This window comes from Pelmatolapia mariae, unplaced genomic scaffold (assembly GCF_036321145.2).
Source record: "Pelmatolapia mariae isolate MD_Pm_ZW unplaced genomic scaffold, Pm_UMD_F_2 NODE_ptg000240l+_length_43233_cov_1, whole genome shotgun sequence".
NCBI classification, from domain to species: Eukaryota; Metazoa; Chordata; class Actinopteri; order Cichliformes; family Cichlidae; genus Pelmatolapia; species Pelmatolapia mariae.
The window spans coordinates 1-23589 of NW_027051930.1; the positions used below are offsets into that span (position 1 = coordinate 1).

At 39.7% G+C, this 23589-nt stretch overlaps 1 protein-coding gene across 1 annotated transcript; it reads right to left on the minus strand.

Moving 5' to 3' along the window:
* Positions 1–77: 77 nt before the first annotated feature.
* LOC134622836 (alpha-tectorin-like) lies at positions 78–18081 on the minus strand. Its single transcript, XM_065469790.1, has 20 exons — positions 17988–18081; positions 11567–11682; positions 10074–10352; positions 9872–9967; positions 9395–9560; positions 8765–9165; positions 8099–8675; positions 7422–8005; positions 6003–6555; positions 5310–5908; positions 4699–4856; positions 4077–4477; positions 3723–3919; positions 3120–3515; positions 2741–3024; positions 2304–2578; positions 2063–2182; positions 1740–1924; positions 1476–1636; positions 78–333 (listed from the first exon to the last, which is right to left on the minus strand). Exons 1-20 carry the CDS (start codon positions 18079–18081, stop codon positions 78–80), a joined length of 5898 nt encoding a protein of 1965 aa, XP_065325862.1.
* Positions 18082–23589: the final 5508 nt, after the last annotated feature.

The window sequence follows — 23589 nt, forward strand, 5'->3', positions numbered from 1 at the left end:
GAGAGGTCTGTCTCGGGCTAATTCTTTCAAGTTTTTAATAAAGTATGCTAAGACAAGGTGACACTGCTAACGTGCTCTTACTCTGCAGTAATAAGATCCCAGCGGACAGGGTAATTTGGCATGTTGACTGGTGTGGCCCAGCAGGAGTCCAGAACGGTGGAGATCTGGCTTTGATCCACTCCTTCTGTTCTCACCGCCACATATAACCTCTGATCTATTTCCATTTGTATGTTTGTGTCAGTCCTGAAGGGGAAGCGGAAGCCAGGGTCCTGGAAGGGGATCATTCTCATGCTGTACTGTCCTTGACCAGTTGCAATCTTCTTCCTAATGATGCTATAAAAAACATAATAATACTACAAATGAGTTCATTATTAAATGATGAACATCATTACCATGCATGAACATCAAAAAGTGTAATGTTAATGTGCAACAAAAATGACGTTCTCATTTTCATGTTTTTATTTGTCTCATTGTCAGTATCCGGTTTTTAAGTCTGACGTCACTAGTCGTGTCTGGGCCTAAACTCCGCTGCAGGTCCATATATTAAATGATCACTGTGGCATTACTGAGAGTTGAAAAACTGTCTAAAGTCTTTCATCTTTAATAAAAATGATCAGCGTTCTGCTCTACCAGGTGTAACAATTGAGTTTAACATCCAGGCATCCATGAAAACAGAATTTATGACATTTAACGGAGTTAGAAGTTAGCAGGAAGTTAGCTCGCTAGCTTCCATCTAAATACAATATAGCATGTCCTGACTGCGGGGTTTTGGAAACAAATTAAAACGTACAGCTCTGCTATCACTTCCAACATAAATGAAGACAGAAAACTAAACAGCAGTGAACTAAACAGCACCGTTTGTAGGGTTACTGAAGTTTGGCTAGCTGGTATATAATGATGTGCTACGTGACCGCTAGCGACACAGCTATGTTAGCATAATATAAACAAGCTAACTTTTTTTTCCACTAGATAAAAGTTAACGTGAGGGTTCTCAGTGGTCAGGAACAAATGTAATCGCATGGCAGGATGCTGTAAACGGACCAAACTTCAGCCAGGAGAACAACTGAGATAATCCATCCACAATACAAGGTTAGTCATTCATACACTGCTGCATGGGCTGTGCTGTAGTTACATCGTAAGGTTTTAAAAACTGAGCTTAAATAAATGATTAGCGGTAATAAAAGCCGAGGGAGGTCAACAGTGATCACTGACTGTTTTTAGGAGCTTTTTGAGATTAAATAGAAGAAAATACAAAACATTAAACATGTTAACAACACAAAAGCCATATTAAACGCAGACTACTTTAGGCCCGGAAGTAGGATTCGTCACGTCATCACTTAACGACCGGATTGTGATCGTAAAGCACTATCTTTCAAAATAAGTGCCTGAAGTGCACATTTAACTACATCTAATGCTGGAATATGTAAAAATCTGATCTAAGTATTGTATATAATGCATAGGACATGTTTTGTTACCTTTCTACAGGGTTGATGCCCACAGCCATAGACAGGGCCTGATTCAGGGGGTATTCACAGCTGAAACGCAGATTGATGCTCCTCTGGCGGCTGATTAGACCTTTATTAGGATTCACATTACCCTGGACGAAGTTCTCATACATGAAATGTGTTCCGTTGCTCTGAAATTAAAAAACCAAAACAGTACAGATTCAATATAATGTAATTTATAAACCCTTTATAATAACAATGACTATCCATAATATTTTGTTTTTGTAACTGTACCCTGAGTGCTGTCCCACACAGATGGTTGTCATTGTCAAAGTGGAACACCAGTCGACCATACTCAAGAGTCCCATTGCAAGATTCATCTTGGAGATGGAGGGCATCAGGGTAGAAGCCAGCCTCAAATAGCTGACAACGGGACACGGACATGGTGCCTGAACTACTGGCACAAGTGATGGTTGAGTCTGTTAATACAAGTTTAAAAGAAGAACAAGAAAACAAATAACCAACAAATCCCATTTTTCTTGTACAAACTCTACTGCTGTACCATTGTCAATGACCTTAAAATAAAACAATATAGCTTATATAGGAGCTTCCTTCACCATAGCTTTCATTGTTGCCTCGGTCATGGTGTTCATCACAGAAGCAGCCATAGACACCGTCCTTCTTACCACACCACTCGTACTCTGTGCAGTCCAGCTGTTCACATGGGTCTGACTCCTCTGTAGAAGTAGGGGGACAAGGATGAGATAACCAAATGTGATCAAATTAAAAGAGAACAAAGCATTCAAAGACAAATGACAAACCCTAAAAGATGTCACTTAATATCCAGCGCAAACTTACCACACAGCAAACCGGAGCGCCAGTCAGGGATGTCTAGCCCAAGAACAGAGCAGGTTCTCTCATAGGCTGAGACAGCAGAACACAACATGCCATTGGCTGGAGTGTAAAGGCAGAGGTCGTAAATACAGGAAGTGAAAAATGGCTCGGGGTGAGAGTGCAGGTGACAAGCTCTGAATGGGCCGGTGGTGTTGGTGATGACACTGCAGAGTTGGGAGTATTCTTCTCTAAAGGTACAGTCATTCAGTCCATTGTTATCTTCATCGGTCGAGCCACATCTGGAAAAGATATCCTATCTGTAATACTTTGGGAAAATGTGCTGTACATCTGAACCCCCAATTCACACAACAGTGCATTTATTATCGTCTAATACAAACAGGACATTTATGTTCAAATGTATGTGGTTTTGGAATATTCTAGGCAAGTTCCGAACAGCTCACCCTGGTTGGCTTGTTGGTGACTTCCAGCTGCGTCCAAAGTCATTGTCATTTCGTGCCAGTGTGCCATTAGGTGAGACTTTGTCATCGCTAGAGTCACGATTGAAGTTTCCACACATTCCAGTGACGGCGTTTCGATGTTTTTGGGCAATTCTTACCAACAAACTACTCTTGCCATCAAACTGGACTGTCAGGTCAAATGCATCAACGACTATGTAGCTGCCTTCCCTTAGCACTTCAGCTAAAGTTCCTGCAGTGGTGGGAAGAGACACGTCTCCTCCATTTACCTGGGAGAACAAGAGTTATGAAAGACACGTGAAGTGAGGAAGTGCCTGCTGTGAAGGTGTTCATATGAGAGAAACGTAGAAAGCTTAGTGCTTACCGTTACTCTTTTATTGGGTCCGATCCTGATGTGCACACTTTGTGGATGATTTGAGAGGTATATGTCCACTGCAGACACAAATGACACACGGTTGTTGCCACGGTGATTGTTGGTGGCTATCACCTGAAACTGTGTTTCATTGGTGCCATGGTTCGTGCTCTCAGCGATGATGTAGGAGCAAGTTCCCTGGAAATGAGCCACTGCTCCATCAAAGGTGATGTAGTGTGGATCCCCCCACACAGTGCAGGTGGACATGGCATCGTAACAGCCCAGCTGGCCGTCTCTGATGGAGCACTGCTGTGCAGGAGTGCAAGACTCAGCAGAACATCGCAGGAGATTGGGAGCGTGACATTCACATCTCTGGGAACAACCGTTTGTCCAGAAGGACTCGCCAGCCTGTGGGAGAAAAGGCATCCAAAAGAGGGAGAATGATCAGATTAAGTTATCTTACTTTACCAGAGTTACTGACAGGGAATGGGAATGAGATAATGAAACTGTTGCCAAGCTACCACTGTTAACTATCTACCCAAATCCTTTATGAAATTAAAACCTAAAAGCTAGGTCCTTCTTATGTAGCCCATCATGGTTCTTTGTAAAACTTACATTATAGTAGAATCCATCATACTGGCAGCCACAGCTTTCCACTGGGACACAACTGGTTCCACTTCTGCGGTAGCCTTCATTGCAGAAGCATCCCTCAGAGCAAGCCTGCTCACAGGTGGCATTATTGCTGCTGACACAGGTGTGGCCACAGTCAGTACCACACAGCTCATAATGGCTGTTGGCTGGACAGTCCAATGCTGAACAAGCAAGAAGACAAAAGGTGGATTCCAGGTGGTTAAAAACAAATTCAGTCATGAAACTTAGACGCCGTATTTCAAGACACTTACAAAAACACATTTTATTGTTTGTCTATTCTTGATACTATATCAGCAACACAATGACAGGTTTACTCACTGCAGCTGGTATTTTGTCTCCAAGGGTAGATTCGAACATTAGCAGAATGACAGGCTCTAACATAAGTTTCAAGAGCCCTGCACAGAAGGTCATGGCCTCGATTTCCTGCCACACACATGTCAAACACACAGTCGTTGAAATATGGTGCTGGGTCCACCACCTCATGGCAGAAACTGAAGGGGCCATCAGCTGCCTGGATCACCTCACATTGATCTCTAGCGGGCTGTTCATTGGCGCATCTTGGACATGATGAGCCACAGCCATTACTGCAAGTGTAGTTGCCTGGCACCTTCCAGGCTTGCCCAAACTCATCTGGAGATGCGACTGTTACTCCAGATGGGGTGTAGAAGTCATCGTTTGAATTTCCATTGAAGTTTCCACAAAGTCCACATGTTTTTCCCCTTTTGATGAGAACAGTAAGATAAAATAGAGTCACTGGTTTTTTGTAAGGAGTGTTATCAATGTTATGGTACACCCCAAAAGACCCTTCTGAGCGAAGAAAAACCCTGTACACTGGAACCATGTCATAAATGTGTGGTGGTACACAACTCCTTTAAAGACGTGTGAGTGCGAGAGTCATTACAACACCAGTTGATTTTGAGCAGTGATAAATGGCAAATACCTGTAATTTGGAGGCACAGTGATAGAGACTGTACTCCATCCATCGTACATGACGCTTAAGCCAAAATCAGTGTTGACAACTGTTTGAAATCCACTGGCAAAGATAGATACTTGACTTCCATTCAAGAGAATTGGTAAATTTTGCGTTATTCCATTTACCTGGGACATTGGGAGAACAAATTAGGAAAAACAAGAACACTTAATTTTATTTATATAGCCTTTATCAATAATCATATGTAAACCAATGTGATAGCAACACAATAACCAATAACAAATTAACAGTTATTTACCAAGAATCTCTCACATTTGGTTATTTGTTATTAGTCTCCCATAAAAGTGTAAGTGATAGCTCATTGTTAAAATTAAACACAGTGATGTTCTCTAGTGAAGAAATTGTGTAATGGCATCACTGTTTTCAGGTACTTTGGAAATATCTTTAACATTCCCCACAGCCAATGGGCCAAAGTATTGTTGGCCCATTGGCCAACAATACTTTGTAATTAAGGAGAGGTCTGTTTCATTTGGTAGGTACATCTGCAACTGTCTTTGGCTTTAAATGTTGCTTTTTAATATGTAAAGTATAAGCAATTGTTCAGAAACACTTCATCTCACCTCTACAATACCCCTGTTGTCTCTTGACATGTGCACATGATAGCCCCACACATTCACGAAAACTTCAGCTGTGACTGAAACTGTCAACCCATTCCATGGCTCATTCTTAGCTTCCACAGAAAACTGATTGAGCTCACCAGTGGCATTACAAAGGGTCACCAGAACATAGCGGCAGGTCCCCTGGAAGTCAAAGGCCTTATGATCAAAGGTGAAATAGTGAGGGTCTCCAGAGGCATAGCAGGTGCCAGGAGGGTTGAGATGGCAGCCAAACTCGCCCTCCACCACACGGCAGGACTGCTGGGGGCCACAGGAGTTGGGAGTACACTGGACATTCCCTGTAGTGCCGTTACAGGTACACAAGCTCTGACATCCTTCACCATCCCAGAACTGCTCGCCACTTTCACGATAGCGTCCTTGGTGATAGCATCCACAAGATGTTGGTGGAACACACTGGTCACCATTGAGAATAAAACCATTGTTACACTGACAGCCCTCCTGGCACACAGTATCACAGGTGAAGGGGAAAGAGAGGCTGGGGCAAGCAGAAGGACAAGAGGTTCCACAGAGTTCATAATGGCTGTTTGACGGGCAGGTTAGTGCTGGAGAAAAACAAACAGTTTAATATAAAAAAGGCATTTTTAAACTTTTGGAAATCATGGCTAGAACTACTTCAAAAAACAAGTGAATGCTTACCACAGCCAGTTGCATTTCTCCATTGTCCTAAGGCAACACCCTTCTGTTGACACATTAGTGCATAATCTCGTAGGACATCACACAGAGTTGATGCTGGATCGTTAGAGCGCCTCATGATCTCTACACATGCATCCACCTGCTGCCTTGGGTCAACCTCAGACCAACAGGGTACAAATGGCCCATCTGGTGATCTGAGAATGCCACAGTACTGGCTAGAATTAAAATCGGTTCTAGAATCATGACTTTGGCTTTCCACACAGTGAGCAGCCAGAGAGCCATCTCGCCAGCTGTCTCCAAAGTCCTGAGAACTGTTGACCAGGACACCGCTGGGTGTGCGGAAGTCGTCATGTGGATGACCATTGTAGTCACCACAGAGTCCACCCAGTGAACCACTGTAGACACCAGGAGCAGTGACACGGACAAAGTGAGGCCAGACTGTCTGCACAGTTACACCAAAGGAGGTGCGAATGATGACACTGTAAATGCTGCTGTGGAAGATTTGCATTCCATTGGATCCAGTGCTGAAAGGTAGCCTGATCAGCTGACCGTTAACCTAAAAAGCATTTAAACAGTCATAATAATAATAATAATGATAGTAAGAGGAAGAACAACAATAATAATAATATTAATAACACTTTCAAGTAAGGACCATGTTAGGTACTACATAACAAATAAAGAATGCATCATGAGCTTCCTGATTGTTAATGAAGTGCTCATCTGTATTTCCCAGGTAAGTCCTGATCTTGGTATTTATTATAGATAATGGTTATTTACCAAAGAACCAGCTGGCAGCTACCATATTGATCTTTTTTATTACTTACAATATCCATATTGACTCTTAGAGCTAACTGGTCTTCCTTAATGGAGTTTCAAAACTGTAAATGCCTCCCTGTTCTCTTCTGTTTATCTTAGATATTGAGTGTTTTAATTTATTATGCTTTAAAGTACTATTTGTTCCAACTGCTTCATAATAAATTGAATTTAAAAGTAAAATAAAATTCCACTGATATTAATTTTAGTCCACTCTAAAACAAGGAATTCATCCTGAGAGGAAAAAACACAACTCAAAGCTAAATAAGAGTATTGAAAGGTAGCCTTTCATAGTTTATATTTTCTTGTGTAACATTCCAGTTACAATGAAAATGACGATGTAGAATAATGTTCAGATAATTACAGACTGATCTCTACTTAATAATTCAGTGTTAAGGCACCCTATCTTCTAAATATTTTTAAGTAGATCATTATTGTCTACTTTACAGTCCATAAACCAGAGTTCTTAATGGTACTTAAATACGACTTTATCTTATCAGGTGACTCCTGATTTGTTTCCCACTAATTCTTTCTCTAAGCAAGTCTTTATGTTTTTCATTATGACACATTTATCTACAATGATTTTTCAGTTGTATTTCAGTCATTTACCTTAACTTTGCCATTTATTTCCATCTCAATGGCGACCTGTGTTTCCTCTACCTCAAACTTTAGCACATTGGAAAAGTCTTGCTGGCCTCTTGGCACTTTTTCTGCTGTCACCGTGAAGTTTGGATGACTGGACAGTCCCATAACTTTGGCAAGTATCAATCGACACGCTCCAGGATATTGGTATGTCAGTCCATCAAATGTCTGATATGACCCTGGGCCTCTGATCCAGCATGTTTCATAGCTATTTGGTCTGCATCCTCTTTCTCCATTCTCCACCCTGCATGATTCAAATGGCCCACAACCATGAGAGTGGCAAGTCATGGAGCCATAACTGCAGCTACAACGTCTCCCACAGTTTTCATCTAGTATTACAGTTTGTCCAGAGCGGTAGTAACGGCCCTCAAAGCTGCAGCCACACTCAGCATGAGGGACGCAGACCCCACCGCTGAGGATGTAGCCTGAATCACAGATGCAGCTTTCCTGAGAAGGTAGAGGGCAGTTGTAGGTAGAGTTGGGATTAACACAGGTAGGTGGACATCCTGTGCCTTGGGATTCAAAGTGGCTGTTGGCAGGACATGGGATTTCTAGACAGCAGAGAACATAATTAATCTGACATCAGTGGAATTTTAATAAAATGATATTTTGAAACAATGTAAAAAATAAAGTGATTAATATACCACAAAAGCCGGTTCTCCTCCAGCTTTGCAGCTGAATACCATTTTGTTGACACTGACTTGCGTACACGGTTAAGGCTTGACAGAGAATAGGTTGGTACCCTCCTCCTAGACACAGATCATACAGACAGCTGTCCACAAAGGATTGTGGAGGAAGTTGTTGATGGCAAGCAGCGAAAGGTCCAGAAGTGCTGCTGAGGATACCACAGTGGTCAGTGTTTCTGTACAATGCTGTCTGTTCTGCAGTGCAAACAGCACAGGCCAGACCACTACACTGTGGCCCACAGCCAGGGTCATCATCCCCAGATGCTTGCCAGCTGTTAGCAAAAATCACATCAGAGCTCACAAGCTCGCCCTGGCGTGTGCGAAAGTCATCTTGAGGTTGATTGTTGAAGTTTCCACAAAGACCACATGTTGCATTTTGGTAAGTGTAGGGCACACTGATTTGGACATAACTATATGCATCGTAAGACACCATTAAGCCAAAGTCAGTGCTGACGACCACAGAAAAACCTGACTGATAAACTTGCACGGTGCCATTGCTAAGGGAGAATGGAACAGCTGCAAAGTTCCCATTAACCTGCAAAAATACCAGCAAATAAAGGAAGTAAAACATACACATCACAAACACATGTCACCGTAAGTAAAAACTTGGTCCTTGTTGCATACCTTCGCTTCACCATTATGTCCTTTGACAAGCTCAATTGTGTCATTATAGACATACACTTTCACCAGTCGTGTCCAAGCAACTCGAGTACTGCCTCTGTGCTCATTCTTGCCCTCTACTCTGTAGTAGGGCAGTCCACTATTACATTGCTCAGAGAGAACATAAGTGCAGGTACCCTGAAAGTGGAACAATGTGTTATCAAAGGTGTAGTAATGTGGATCACCACTTATGGTGCAGGTGCGCCTCTGCACTGTCTGGCATGAAAACTGAAAGGAGGTTGGCTGGCAGATCTGTGAAAAGGAGCACGGTTGTCTCTGGCACTGCAGGCCTGATGAGGTACAGGTGCACTTCTGGGCACAGGTACTGTCACTCCAGAAGGAATCACCAAGCTGCACAGGTAGACCTTTGAAAAAATAGAAAAACAAGTACTTTAAATGTTTTTACTTCAACTTGAAAATATTCCTACTACTCCAAGATTTTTATATTTTCTGTTATTATTTTCACAGAGTGGAGACCAAAAATAATCGGATAGAGAGGGTGATTGTCATTCACTATAATAATACTCTTCTCATAGAATTCTCATAAAATTTTAATCAGCTGGCTATGTGATTATGCTCTAGTTCAGGACTTGCCATTGAAAGTACAGCCTGTTGATCCATGGTCTGTCCTGAAGGCCCAGCGACCGGGCACACGGACATTGCTGCTGAGACGGAAATTTGAGAACTGTCCTGTTGCGTTCTCTGAGAATGATCCAGGGATGGAAAAATGGTGAGTAGAACGGATTGTATCATATCCAGCCTGAAAATGACATGTCACACGGTAAAAATAATTGTATGGTTATTTTTGCATTTATATATTTATATGCATGCATTTCACTTAAAGTAAGAAATGGCCACAAAAAATCTATTGTAAAAAAATATGTTTTTATTATATTATATTTTGAATTCAATTCAATTCAATTTTATTCAATTCAATTGTATTTATATAGCGCCAAATCACAACAAAAGTCGCCTCAAGGCGCTTTATATTGTACAGTATATCCTTTAATAATAGATACAGAGAAATAATAGATACAGAGAAAAACCCAACAAACAATAAATGGTGCCAACCTGTATAGAACGTGTTGTGTAGGCTATTTCCCCATAGTTCATCAGCACAAATGAGTACTGGCCACCAGATATCAGGACAGCTTGGACTGTTGTTTGCTGAAAAAAATGCAACTTCTTGTTTTTAAATAGTATATATAGTATATATAGGCATAATACTCATATACTTCATATTGATTGCCTAATTTAGTAAGAGTTGACTTACTGTTCCAGTCATTGGAAAATAGGCAACCTGATACCAAGTTGCAACAAAGACCCAGTTTGCATTAAAGTTCAGTCCTGGAAAGTATTGATTGATGTCTCGTGTAGCTTGCTGGAGAACACTGCCGCTGGTGTATTGGTTGTAGTAGACCTGACCATTTCCTCTGTTGTCTAAATCTGTCCAGAATGGAGCGATAATGTCTCTGAATCCATACATTGGAAACGGTTGGGGGGTGTAGCTATACCATGGTCCATCAAAGGTCAGGTCTCCATTGGTGTTTACCTAGAAAATAAAAACATTATAAAAACAGCAAAAATCACATATCAACTTTAGGCAGGAATACACTTCAGATACAGGCGTTGATCTGTCTCCGGGTAAGGAAATCCTAAAAAGTTGATTCTGTTCATCTCAACCAATATTTTCAATAGGAGAAATGTTTGATCACTCATCCAAATGTCCACTGGCCTGTAGGTATAGATAGACTGCTGAATCCTAGCCTGGCGAGGTAGCTCTTCTGATGTTGTGCCATCCGCTTCGACAGAGGTTGTTTGGTTTCCCCAATGTATAAATCATGGCAATCCTCCTGGCACTTACCAGCATACACTACATTACTCTGTTTGTGCCAGGGGACCTAATTGTTGGGGTGGACCAATTTTTGACGCAGCGTGTTCTGGGGTTTAAAAGCCACAGAGACACAGTGTTTAGAGAAAATAAGTCTCAGCTGTCCCGATACTCCTGACACATGCTCAAGAGCGATCGTGGCTCAAGAGTTGGTAGTTCGCCTTGTAATCGGAAGATTGCCGGTTCGAGCCCCGGCTTGGACAGTCTCGGTTGTTGTGTCCTTGGGCAAGACACTTCACCCGTTGCCTACTGGTGGTGGTCAGAGGGCCCGGTGGCGCCAGTGTCCGGCAGCCTCCCCTCTGTCAGTGCGCCCCAGGGCGGCTGTGGCTACAATGTAGCTTGCCATCACCAGTGTGTGAATGTGAGTGTGAATGGGTGGATGACTGGATATGTAAAGCGCTTTGGGGTCCTTAGGGACTAGTAAAGCGCTATATAAATACAGGCCATTTACCAGGCCATTTTACATGCAAGATCACTATGGGTTTTCGCTTAGGCAGCGGTTGTCCTCTCCTGGATCGGCTGGAGCTTTCTTTGGGTGTCTTCCCAGCTTTGACAAATGTCCAACTGGGATAACCACATTTACTCTTCTATTTATTTTGGTATTGGATGGAAGTCACAAGTAGGCAGCCTTAGTGTGTGGGACTTAAATGCACTCTACCTCATATCAGTATTTATCTTTTTTTTAATAGTAAACATATATTTAAGTAAAGTAGAAATTGAAGATAAATTGTTATTTTCATGACAGCAGATTTTTGTATTTTCTTTTTTACACATGTACAATTCAGTTCTGTTGTTGTAACTGGTTTGCCAACCAGAGAATGAACATTTTATACTTCTGCATTTTGTTTAAGTTTCCCCAAAAAAATTTTACTCACATAAATCTGATTATACGTCTGTCCAAAATACAGAAAGGGATGCTGTAGGACAATAAGAGGAGAACTTCCATCGTCTGACGGAGGGCTTGTTGTTCCAGATATTGGGTAGAGGGTACCTTAAAGAGTATAAAAGGATTTGCCTCATTATTTTGCAGTTTTAAAATTAAACACTGTATCCAAAACTCCCTTTCTTAATAAATACCGCCCTAATTCCCAAAAAGTTGGGACACTGTAAAAAATGTAAATAAAAAAACAATGAAGTTATTTGCAAATCTTAGAAACCCATAGCATATTTGAAATAAGACATAGATAACAGTTTCAACTTAGAACCATATCACTTTAAGAAAAATATTGGTTCGTTCCAAATTTGATGGTAGCAACACATCTCAGAGAAGTTGTGATATTGGTAACACAACACTTTGCAAATCATTACACATTTAATTTTTGTTTAGATTTAATAGATTTTACACTTTTTGAAATTTTGGTTGCACAGCATGAACAACCAGAATAAACCCTTTTGAAAGTATTTTGGTCTGTCATAGCAGGAATAGTAAATCAAAACACCAAAACAGAACACGGTAGAGCTAAAAACTACAGCAAACAAGGAGGTGGTGGCCTCAAACTGAACTCAGATCAGATTATTCTAAAAAAGCTACCTGATGAGGTAAGTCTTATATTAAAATGATCTGGAGTTAAAACAAGGTGGAAAAGTTTGCATTACTGTTAGTAAAGAAAGCTCTTACTGTTTTCTGTCTATGGAAAAGTGACTTTATTTCTCTCAGTACCAAGCATTGCTGTAGATTACTATAATTCTTGTATAATATTATGGTTGCTTGGTTTATAAGAACCGCACTTTTTTTTACATGCTTGTCTACTGGCAGCTGTAGAATATAAATATAATGTAATATAGTTGATACTAATGATAAATAAAGACACTATATGTGTCTAATACACAATATTGTCTTCAAAGTAATTCATTGTTGAGGCTTAAACTTAAGCTATAATTTTAAAAAGTATATTAACTCACCTGATGCCACAGGATCTGTGTCAACACACAGAATTAAATACAGAATTAAGTACATACATACATTTATACATACAAAAAAAGTTTAAAGCTACTCATTATTATTTTTATTATAGAGTTATAGGTTATAGAGAGGTAATCAAAACTTTCACTTACTTGTTGTCTGAAGACTCACATGGCCTATCACAATAAACATAAAACATATGTTTGAATACAAATCTGAGAATCCTCACATCATTAAACAGCAATCAGCTAATCAATACAACAACAATAAGTCATTAGGCTGATTTTAATTAATACTCACCTATAATCACCAAAAGCAGCAAAAACAATAGGGTTTGACCCGCCATAGCTCAAAAGTCAAACCTGCTGAATAATCACACAGAAATTACAATAAATAATAAAAAAAAATTTTTTAAAGCATTAAGTGGGCATACACCATGTATATTTACACAATTTGTTAAGCAGCTTGTAGAGCAGAATATGTTTTAAAGTTTAAATGTTGATAAGCACTTAAATACTCCCAGCTAGTAATATAGGCATCACTTTACAATATCAGTGAAATCCAAACATGACTTTATTAATTTAACTCTAGACATAATATTAAAAAAAAAACCATATAATAATATAAAACACTCCCAGAAAAGTCTGAAAATGTTTTTTAGTTTAAACAAAATAACTTAATTACCTTGTCACGTCTTCTTTGGCACATATACATCTCATGTGAAGTTGCAGGATTCCCTGCAACAATGCTTTTGTACTGCCAGCACTGGCATAGTTCCAAATGCTCTTTGTTTTACCTCTAAGGTGCATTATATACTCGCAAAGCACATTGTTTCCTCATAACAATGAATCATACTTTTGTGCATTCAGAATAATAATCTTGCCTGTGTTCATGTGCTCATTAATAGAAAAGGAGATGTAATGTAACAAAGGTCTGAGTAAGGAATTGTGGGATAGTATTTGTTTCAGATTAATCTTTGACAATTAAAATCTATATCGTCTAATTTGTCTAGTAACAAAAAAAAAAAAAAAAACTGAAGGGTTTTTTTACTTTTTATTACTTTTTTATTGGTGTCAGCAACAAGTTGTGTTTCTAATCCCATCTGGATGTCTCAAAACTATTGCAGAGACTGGTCTACATAGTTTTGGTTTTGTTTTGCTGGGTTTTTTAAATACCTTATCTTCTACGGGAAATCTGCTTTCAATACAATGTGTGAGAACAAAACAAACAAACAAAAAAAAGATCAGAACAGAAAACAAAACAGAAAGGTGTGTCTAAACATAACAAACTTGACCTATGTCTATGCCAAGGATGTTATTGTTAACTAAAACTAAACTAAAACTCCATATGAGCAAACATTATTTAACTAAAATGAAAACAAAAACTGGACTTAGAAAAAAAAATCTTTAAATAACTGAAATGATATGTGAACTTGAAAATGAACTAAAACAACTATAGATATAGGTATGTATATATATATATATATATATATATAGAGAGAGAGAGAGAGAGAGAGAGAGAGAGAGAGAGAGAGAGAGAGAGAGAGAGATAGTTTTATTATTTGTGACTTTTGTGAAAATATTATCAAATCTTGCCTTATGAGGCTTTCATTGACATATTTATCAAGCCTCTGGATGTGTATGAGCTCTATAAGACCCTGTTATCAAAAGGTTCTGTATTTGAACTGTAACACTTTCCTAAATCTTGCCTCTGACATATGCCATACAGTAATCATTTGAAAGAATAAAACTAATGCTGAAAGTAATAAAAACTAAACTAAAACTCAACATTTTCATACACTAAAAACTAAACTAAAAACTAAGACCCCCATCCCCCCACCCCCATATGAAATACAGGGGAAAAAAATAAATTACTGAGTTTGTTTACAATCCTAAAGTGAGCTGTAACTCGACTTAATGCACGGAACCCTAATTTCTTGATACCACCCTACTGTATAATTGCCTTCATTGCACTTAAAGAACAGGGTGGGCAAGTAGTTACTTAGAAGTTTTTAACATTTGTTTCAAATGCTGTTCTGGCTTTGTGGATTGCAAAGAGCAGGTATTTACTAAGAGCCTCAAATGTGTGCATAACTACTTATGTCTGCATCAGGTCACTGAGGTGCCACTTTCAGGTTTTGCCGGTTGTAGAGACCAAACACTGCATTGTATCTCTGTTTTGCTAATCTGTGTTTTCTGGGTCACCTATTCACATCCAGCTGACAAAGCTGTGTGAGGTAGCAAGTTAATGCAGGGTGTGACTCATTTTCAGTAAAAGCTTACTTTATGAATCACAATGACTTACCATGTTGTTAGCGATCTTAGTCAATATTAAAGACGTGCTTTCAGATTTTGTCGTTGCTTACAGTTCATTGTACATGACTGCAGTCTCAGTCATTTTAGGCAAAATGATAGAGTTATGTATTTAAGCTTTTGCCTTGCTTACTTGCACTTCACTTTAAATATTACGTGCCTAAAAAAGAAAAAAAAATCAGATGTGGATTTTTTCTTAACATAGTCAGCTGTCATGCTGAAAATATTTTAAGGACACATTGGAATTTCTGACTTGAACTGTGGTTTACTGGAAAAACAAAGGGTATTAAATGTAATGAGTTCAACAGTGCTTCAGTAAATAATATCTCTTAAAAGAAAATGTGACCTGACTACATCAAGTCGTGTGACAGATGAACAAGTGGTACAGCAATGTGACTTCTTTGTGTGATGGTTGCTTCTACGTGCACATAGTTCCTGTACTGACACAGAGTGCTCTCCTAAGTCTTTAATGAAGCTATTATGCAGGCAAACCAGTAATCATCATGGTGCCATCTTTGTTACATACCCCAATAAGGATTTTAGTAATGATAAACTCCTTCCTCACAAGCCAGACTTCGGGATACAGACATGTATCGTTATCTTCCAACATAAAAGACTGAATGGTAGAGTTTGTGTGATATATATATATATATATACATACATATATATATATATATATATATATATATATATATATATATATATATATATATATATATATATATATATATATATATACACACATGTATATATAAAAAAAAACACCCATCTCGCCCCTGCGGGCGGTTTATCCTTCAAGCTCGGGTCCTCTACCAGAGGCCTGGGAGCTTGAGGGTCCTGCGCAGTATCTTAGCTGTTCCCAGGACTGCGCTCTTCTGGACAGAGATCTCCGATGTTGTTCCCGGGATCTGCTGGAGCCACTCGCCTAGCTTGGGAGTCACCGCACCAAGTGCTCCGATTACCACGGGGACCACCGTTACCTTCACCCTCCACATCCTCTCGAGCTCTTCTCTGAGCCCTTGGTATTTCTCCAGCTTCTCGTGTTCCTTCTTCCTGATATTGCTGTCATTCGGAACCGCTACATCGATCACTACGGCCGTCTTCTTCTGTTTGTCTACCACCACTATGTCCGGTTGGTTAGCCACCACCATTTTGTCCGTCTGTATATGGAAGTCCCACAGGATCTTAGCTCGGTCATTCTCCACCACCCTTGGGGGCATCTCCCATTTTGACCTCGGGACTTCCAGGTTATACTCGGCACAGATGTTCCTGTATACTATGCCGGCCACTTGGTTATGGCGTTCCATGTATGCCTTGCCTGCTAGCATCTTGCACCCTGCTGTTATGTGCTGGATTGTCTCTGGGGCATCTTTACACAGCCTGCACCTGGGGTCTTGCCTGGTGTGATAGACCCCAGCCTCTATGGATCTTGTACTCAGAGCTTGTTCTTGTGCTGCCATGATTAGTGCCTCTGTGCTGTCTTTCAGTCCAGCTTTGTCCAGCCACTGGTAGGATTTCTGGATATCAGCCACCTCCTCTATCTGCCGGTGGTACATACCGTGCAGGGGCCTGTCCTTCCATGATGGTTCCTCGCCTTCCTCCTCTTTCTTGGGTTTCTGCTGCCTGAGGTATTCACTGATATATATATATATATATATATATATATATATATATATATATATATATATATATATGTATGTATGTATGTATGTATGTATGTATGTGTATTGTGTGTGTGTGTGTGTGTGTGTGTGTGTGTGTGTGTGTGTGTGTGTGTGCAAATGCCCAAAACCCAACAAATTTAACTTTTGTACCACCAGATTTTTATATACCGTATTTTTCACACCATAAGGCGTACTGTCGATGAACAGGTCTGTTTTCATACATGAGGTGCATTAAGCGAAACAAAACAGTGAGATAAGTCAAACTTTACTCAACTCATTCGTCTTGCATCCTCCACTTCCATACCATTGATTCATTAATGTTGAATTTTCTCGCAGCTGCTTTATTCCCGTGTTGTTGCCGTATATTTATGACCAACCTCGTATTGTGGATAGATTATCTCAGTTGTTCTTGACTGCATGCTGTGGTGGCAACCCCTAACCCTGCTCAAGTAAATTTAAATAAAAGTAGGTAAATGTAAGTGTTTGGAAAAGTGTGCTTCTAAAAAGTACTTTTATTGCACCATGTTCATTTATTCATGAGCTGCTGTAACACGAATCAAATAGCTGAATTGCCACCTCAGCATGCAGTCAAGTGCTATAGAGTCTTGCTAATGTCCTACTAATTGCATTCAGGTGTGTTGCAGCTGCGACAAATGGAAAAGTTTCTGGACACCGGCCCTCAAGTACTGGAGTTTGACACCTGTGATATAAATAAAAAGGAGTTGAATTGAAGTGTCAGTGTCAATGATTTATTTCAATAAAGATGTTTTGTGTAGTCCAAAAGCAGTTGTATACATGTAAGTGGTCCTTATGTGATATTATTTGTAATAGAAAAATTATAAGTAACATGTGAAGTAAACAATGCTAAGGAATGCTTCTGAATGATAATTCAGAATCAGAATCAAAATCAGAATCGCGTTTATTGGCCATATATGGCCATATACGTATATGTGCAGACAAATACAAGGAATTTGGTTCCGGGAGATGGCGAGGGGAAAGAAACTGTTCCTGTGTCGGGTGGTCCTGGTCTGCAGGCTTCTGTACCGTCTGCCAGAGGGCAGCAGATCAAAAAGTCTGTGTCCAGGGTGTGAGGGGTCTGTGATGATTTTCCCTGCCCGTTTCCTGGTTCTTGAGAGGTACAGATCCTGGATGAAGGGCAGGGGGGCGCCGATGATCCTTTCTGCTGCCCGTACAGTCCGCTGCAGTCTGCTCCTGTCCTGTTTAGTGGCTGCACCAAACCAGACTGTGATGGAGGAGCACAGGACAGACTCAATGACCGCAGTGTAGAACTGGATCAGCAGCTCCTGTGGAAGACTGTACTTCCCCAGTTGTCTCAGGAAGTACATCCTCTGCTGGGTCTTTTTGAGGATGGAGTTGATGTTGGTCTCCCACTTCAGGTCCTGGGAGATGGTGGTACCCAGGAACTTGAAGATCTTTACAGTCGACACAGGGCTGTCTGATATGGTGAGGGGGAGCAGTGTTGAGGGATGTCTCCTGAAGTCCACTGTCATCTCTACAGTTTTAAGAGTGTTCAGCTCCAGATTGTGCTGACTGCACCAGAGTACCAGCCGCTCAACTTCCTGCTGGTATGCAGACTCATCACTATCCTGAATGAGGCCAATGACAGTGGTGTCATCTGCAAACTTTAGGAGTTTAACAGCTGAGTTCTTGGAGGTGCAGTCATTAGTGTAGAGGGAGAACAGTAGTGCTGAGAGGACACATCCTTGAGGGGCACCAATACTGAAGGACCGAGTTTCAGAGGTGATCTCCCCCAGCCTCACTTGTTGCTTTCTGTCTGTCAGGAAGCTGGCGATCCACTGACAGGTAGCTGGTGACACGCTGAGCTGGGAGAGTTTGGAAGAGAGAAGTTCAGGCACGATGGTGTTAAAAGCCGAACTAAAGTCCACAAACAGGATCCTGGCATAAGTTCCCGGGCGGTCGAGGTGTTGCAGGATGTAGTGCAGCCCCATATTCACTGCATCATCCACTGACCTGTTTGCCCGGTAGGCAAACTGCAGAGGGTCCAGCTGGTGGCCTGTAATGTCCTTAATAAAATGAAGTGTTTAACTAAAAGTATTGCTCCACCTTCCATGTATGACATAAACTTGGCTTTGTAATTGACTTGCTAAAATTAAACATTGAAGATTGGATTAATAGATTTTGCTTTATGATTGCAAGGACACCTTATTTATGGAAAACTATATTTAATATTTGTCAATTCTAGATGGAATGCATTGTTTAAAAGGATAATCTCAGTAAAGACAACCAATAGTGAAAGTAAGATGATACATGAAAGAAGCTCAAAACCAAACACATGCCATGGTGTCAGCATGTTGGCATTTTTATTCATTGACTGTAAAGAGAGAAGTCAAACCTGTGTGGGGGGTTGTTGCTGGGTTTCCAGTCAACACTTTCTGCCAGTGGAAAAAAAATTGATATCAGTGAAGTTACAGGAAATCAAAAGGTCGACATAAAGTCATTCAAAAATTTCCATTATAAACTATTATTTAGATCTTCTGTCAAAACACAATCTTTGTAACAAAACACAAGCAGGTTATGTGTTGTAGTTGACCATACAATCATGGTAAAAAGAAAATACAATCTCTTTCTAAAATTTTATGCATGATCACATAATAATAATAATAAAGAAATCTAGGCCTTAACGTGTCTTAAATTTAAGTAAATACAGCCTGAACAACAACATATGACATATTATACTGTCTCATTATTCAATTTAAAAAACAAAAACAAATGCAAAATATCTAATAAAATGCACTTTTCCATGATTGATTAACAGCAAGTCTATGAAAATGTTTTCTGTGGCATGTTACAACAAACATAGTGATAAAATAGCAAGAGCTGCACTTCAGTTTGGGAAGAGTAATATGGCCATTAAAAAAAGATAAAAAATCTTAAGTCCAGTAGTCTGCCAGTGAAAGAAAAGAAATATTATTCACAGCTTAAAGACAGCTGCCAAACGTTGGCAGCTGTCTTTAAGCTTTAGTGTTCTGTGAAAATGCAAAAAGCTCAAGAGCAACATCTCAGACTCTACATTGCTGAAGATTTAGCATGTTCAATGTTAATGTTCATGACAGCAGACTTAGAAAAAGACTGAACGAGAATGGTTTATTTGGAAGGGTTGTCAGGAAATGCCCTCTTCTCTCTAAAAAGAACATGGCAACATGTACATTAAATTTGCAGTTGAATCTCAATAAACCACAAGACATGTGGATGTTAGAGACATGAGACCAAGATGAAGATATTTAGCTTTAATTCACAATGACACATGTGACTAAAACCAAACACAGCACGCTTCATATCAACTGTCAAGTATGGTGGCAGAGGAAAGATGATGTGGGTAGCTTGCAGTCACTGATTTAACCATAAAATCCTCTGTCTGTCAAAACAGTTCTAGAGTAGAGCTTATTTGTTTTCATGGATCAAGGTGATTTAACAACTGCCATGTGACAAGGTGTTGCATCTTACCTAAGTAGGCAGAATCTTTTTAAATTCTTAAAATTTAGTTTTACCTTAGTGTTTAGTACTTAAATGTTGTACCACAGCATGTTTAACCTGACACCACACACAGGAAAGAAGTGGCTTACCAAACTGGCACCTTCAGTTTTATACCACTACACACGCAGTCTCATAAATTCATTTTGCACAATTATGATTCCTTCATGTTGGCACAATTCTTCAATAGACAGAAACAATGGCTTGCCAGACACTGAAAACCACACCTTTTGTTGTTCCTGCTCCTGCTGCTGGTAAAAATCACTCCCTTCCAACCAGTCACACCAGATGGCTGCTCCTCTGCTAGTGTTGTTCTGAAAGAAGTTTCTTCCTGCTAAATATCTGTTTTTTCTTACCAGTATCATGAACTGTTTGTTGCCGAAATACTGTAGAGTCTTTACAATAAAGAGCTCGTTGAGGCAGCTGTTGTAGTGATTTGGTGCCATATACATAAACCTGAACTGAAATGAACATTGATAAGTCAATTAAACACATGTGTGGGATTTTTCTTCTGTTTGGGATTTTATTAAACTAAATGGACTTTCAGTCAACATTTGTAACACCACAAACTTTGTGATGTAAGTGTGTGTTTTGTTCAACATCAGTACTGCCTGCCAGAATTCAAGTACTCACTTTTTTCCCCATGCAGCTGGTTGGGGAATGCTGTCACTGATGTACTGGTTGCAGTAAACTGGACAAATCTGTGTTGTCTGTATTCATGGAGAAAAGAGGTCTCTGTATTCATGCAGGAGAAATAGATGAGAAAGACATGCTTTTTTTCCCAAAACTATACAAAATAGAATAAACAAACATCAAGAACAACTTTATCATCATAGGGTTCATAAAAAGAAATTTAAATAATGTGAGTATGATGCAAAGCGGATTCACATAAAAAATGTACAAAATCATCAAAATATTAAAACTAATCAGAGGGAGACATATTAGCCCAAAATAGATGGGCTGGAGTTATAAATATAGTATTTATTGTATTTTTTAGACGTAGATAAAAACATGTTTGATGTAAGAGCAGGAAATACATGAGTACATGCATTTTTAAAAAAAGTTTCTGTGGCTATATTTCAGGTGTGGGTTTTCTGTCTACAGCAGACATCAGATTTTTCCAGGAAATAATCTTGAAACATCATCTCTCAATTAAATGAATATGTGTTTACTCACTCTTCAAGAAGCAAATTCTGGCATTGTGCTGCATTTGATTCTGTGTAATGAAAACTTAGAGGTCATCCAGGTCTTTATGTCTTTAAGCCATCCCTGCAGTCTCAACAAGAAGGCACAAGTACATAAGGGATGAGAATATGGAACTGTTGGAATGTAAACACAGTGAAAGGGTCTCCATGTCTGGATTCTTCAACAAATAACATTTATACTAACATCAAGTGAACCAGTAGTTCCGTGTTCAATAATAAACTGCTATCAAAGCTGGAGATTAATGAGGTATAACACAAATGCTAGGGCAAGGGAGAGCAAGGACATCAGATCAGTGGGGAGCAGAGACTGTAATCCGATTACTTTTTTCAAGTAACGAGTAAGGTAAGGGATTACTATTGCAAAAAAGGTAATGTGATTACTGTTACTTTCCCGTAAGCACGCTGCGTTACTGCGTTACTAAAACTGTGATTTTTTTGTGAGTGTCTCATGACAATGACGTAAGCAAGTGCGACGTTCGTGGCAACAGCTGTGTGCAGATCAACAATGGATAATATATGGAGTGCGGGAGAGAGTATGACCGTGCAGCGTTTAAAGCGTGGAAGTACTGACCTTACTTTGAGTTTGATTCCGTAAAAAGTGACAAAAACATTAGCGTCCGCTGTTCACTGCGTGGGAAGAAAACTTCTTTTTACAGCGAAAAACCCCCTTAACATCCGAGCAAGCACCGAGTGCGCTACCACGGAATGGGAAATTCACAGACAAACTCGCAGATTCTTCCACTGACCGCTGCGGCTTACCTGCACCAGGGCAAACCTCCGCCTGCTATACAGGTGAAAATAGAGCAACAGGACCGCTGAGTCTTTGATTTTATTTATTTTCTGCTGTGTTTTACTTGCATCTATTTGAAAGAGTGAGTGTAAACACAAAAAATATTTTATTTTATGTGCTGGAATGTGCAGAAAATAGGTTTAAATATTAAACAAATTTCTTCCAGTCAGAGAATGTTGCATATAATTAAATTTTTTAAAAGATTAAAATGAAACAAGTTTTAAAAAGAGACTTTTCCATTTGATTACATTTTGTATGATGGATTATGCAGAAAAAGTAGAACTGGGCTGAAAGATCTTTTGCTTTATCACCTATTCAGGTTGTAAATCGTGTTTTTAAAAAGTAACTAAGTAAGTAATTAATTACTTTTGAAAATAAGTAATCAGTAAAGTAACGGGATTACTTTTTGGGGGAAGTAATCAGTAATTAGTTACTGATGACTTTTTTCAAATAACTTAACCAACACTGGTGGGGAGTTAATCATCCTCACACTCCAAGACTGAGATTCTAGAACAACTGGTGTGTTGCAGGCGTTGAATGCCAGAGCAGCTGACATGAAAGAGAAAATTGTGGCTAGACTGAAAACCTGCACTCCCTGTGGCCGATTACTAATAGTACACGAAGTATCCTCCAAAAGTCAATGCAACAAAGAAGATGTCAATGCAACACTGCAGACGATCTCTACTGCGATCATCAATGAAACCAACCAGCTGATCTACAGCACAATTACGGTGATCCTGGAGATGAACCAGGCATCTGGTGGCTCTCAAGATTACCTACTGGCTAAAGATTTCATCATCATGACAAAGATTTCATCTTTGCAATTAGTCTTGGATCTTTACTTTTGTTGTTGAATGTGAGCTGGAGCTTACAAAAATGTAATTAACTTTGTCAAGCAAAGGACTGGTTGTCGATGTCTTTTGTCAATAACAGGAATCAGTTTCTGCAGGAAATAATCTTGAAATGTCAGTAGTCTGTTTCCAAGGAGCAAACTCTGGCATTGTGCTGCATTTGATTCTGTGTAATTAAAAAATAACTTTTACACCACTTTCTGTTTACACACTAGTAGTGGATAAAGAAGTTTAAACCTAATGGGTGCCAGCTAATTATTGTCAAATAAAAAGTTGTGCAACATTTGAACAATGATAGCCCCTGCAGAAAGTACACCAACTGTTTGTAGTCTAATGTCTTAGTTAATAACACAAAGGTATTTCTCAAGCGTCTTTTGTTCCTTCTTCCTGATGTTGCTGTCACTTGGTATAGCTACATCTATCACTACGGTCTTCTTCCTCTGTTTGTCCATCACTACTATGTCCAGCTAGTTAGTGTCACTAGTTTCTCCATCTGTATTTAGAGATACCACAGGATCTTATTTTGGTCAAATATCAAATTAGACCACTGACAGTTGGTGTTTATGTTCTCTTTGGCTCTTGGCGAAGGCGGTCGCACTTTTCTCCTCTCCTCTCTCCCTTATCTTCCCTGCTTAGCTTCTTGTGTCCTTGTCTAGTCTC

What these genes read in the sequence shown, in the direction of transcription:
- LOC134622836 (XM_065469790.1), bottom strand. Translation starts at nt 18,081, where the DNA reads ATGACAGTGGACTTCAGGAGACATCCCTCAACACTGCTCCCCCTCACC. An exon ending in GAGAAATGCAACTGGCTGTG is followed by an intron (nt 5,909 to 6,002) that starts GTAAGCATTCAC and finishes GTTTTTCTCCAG; the next exon opens with CACTAACCTGCCCGTCAAAC. An exon ending in GCGCTCCGGTTTGCTGTGTG is followed by an intron (nt 2,183 to 2,303) that starts GTAAGTTTGCGC and finishes CTACTTCTACAG; the next exon opens with AGGAGTCAGACCCATGTGAA.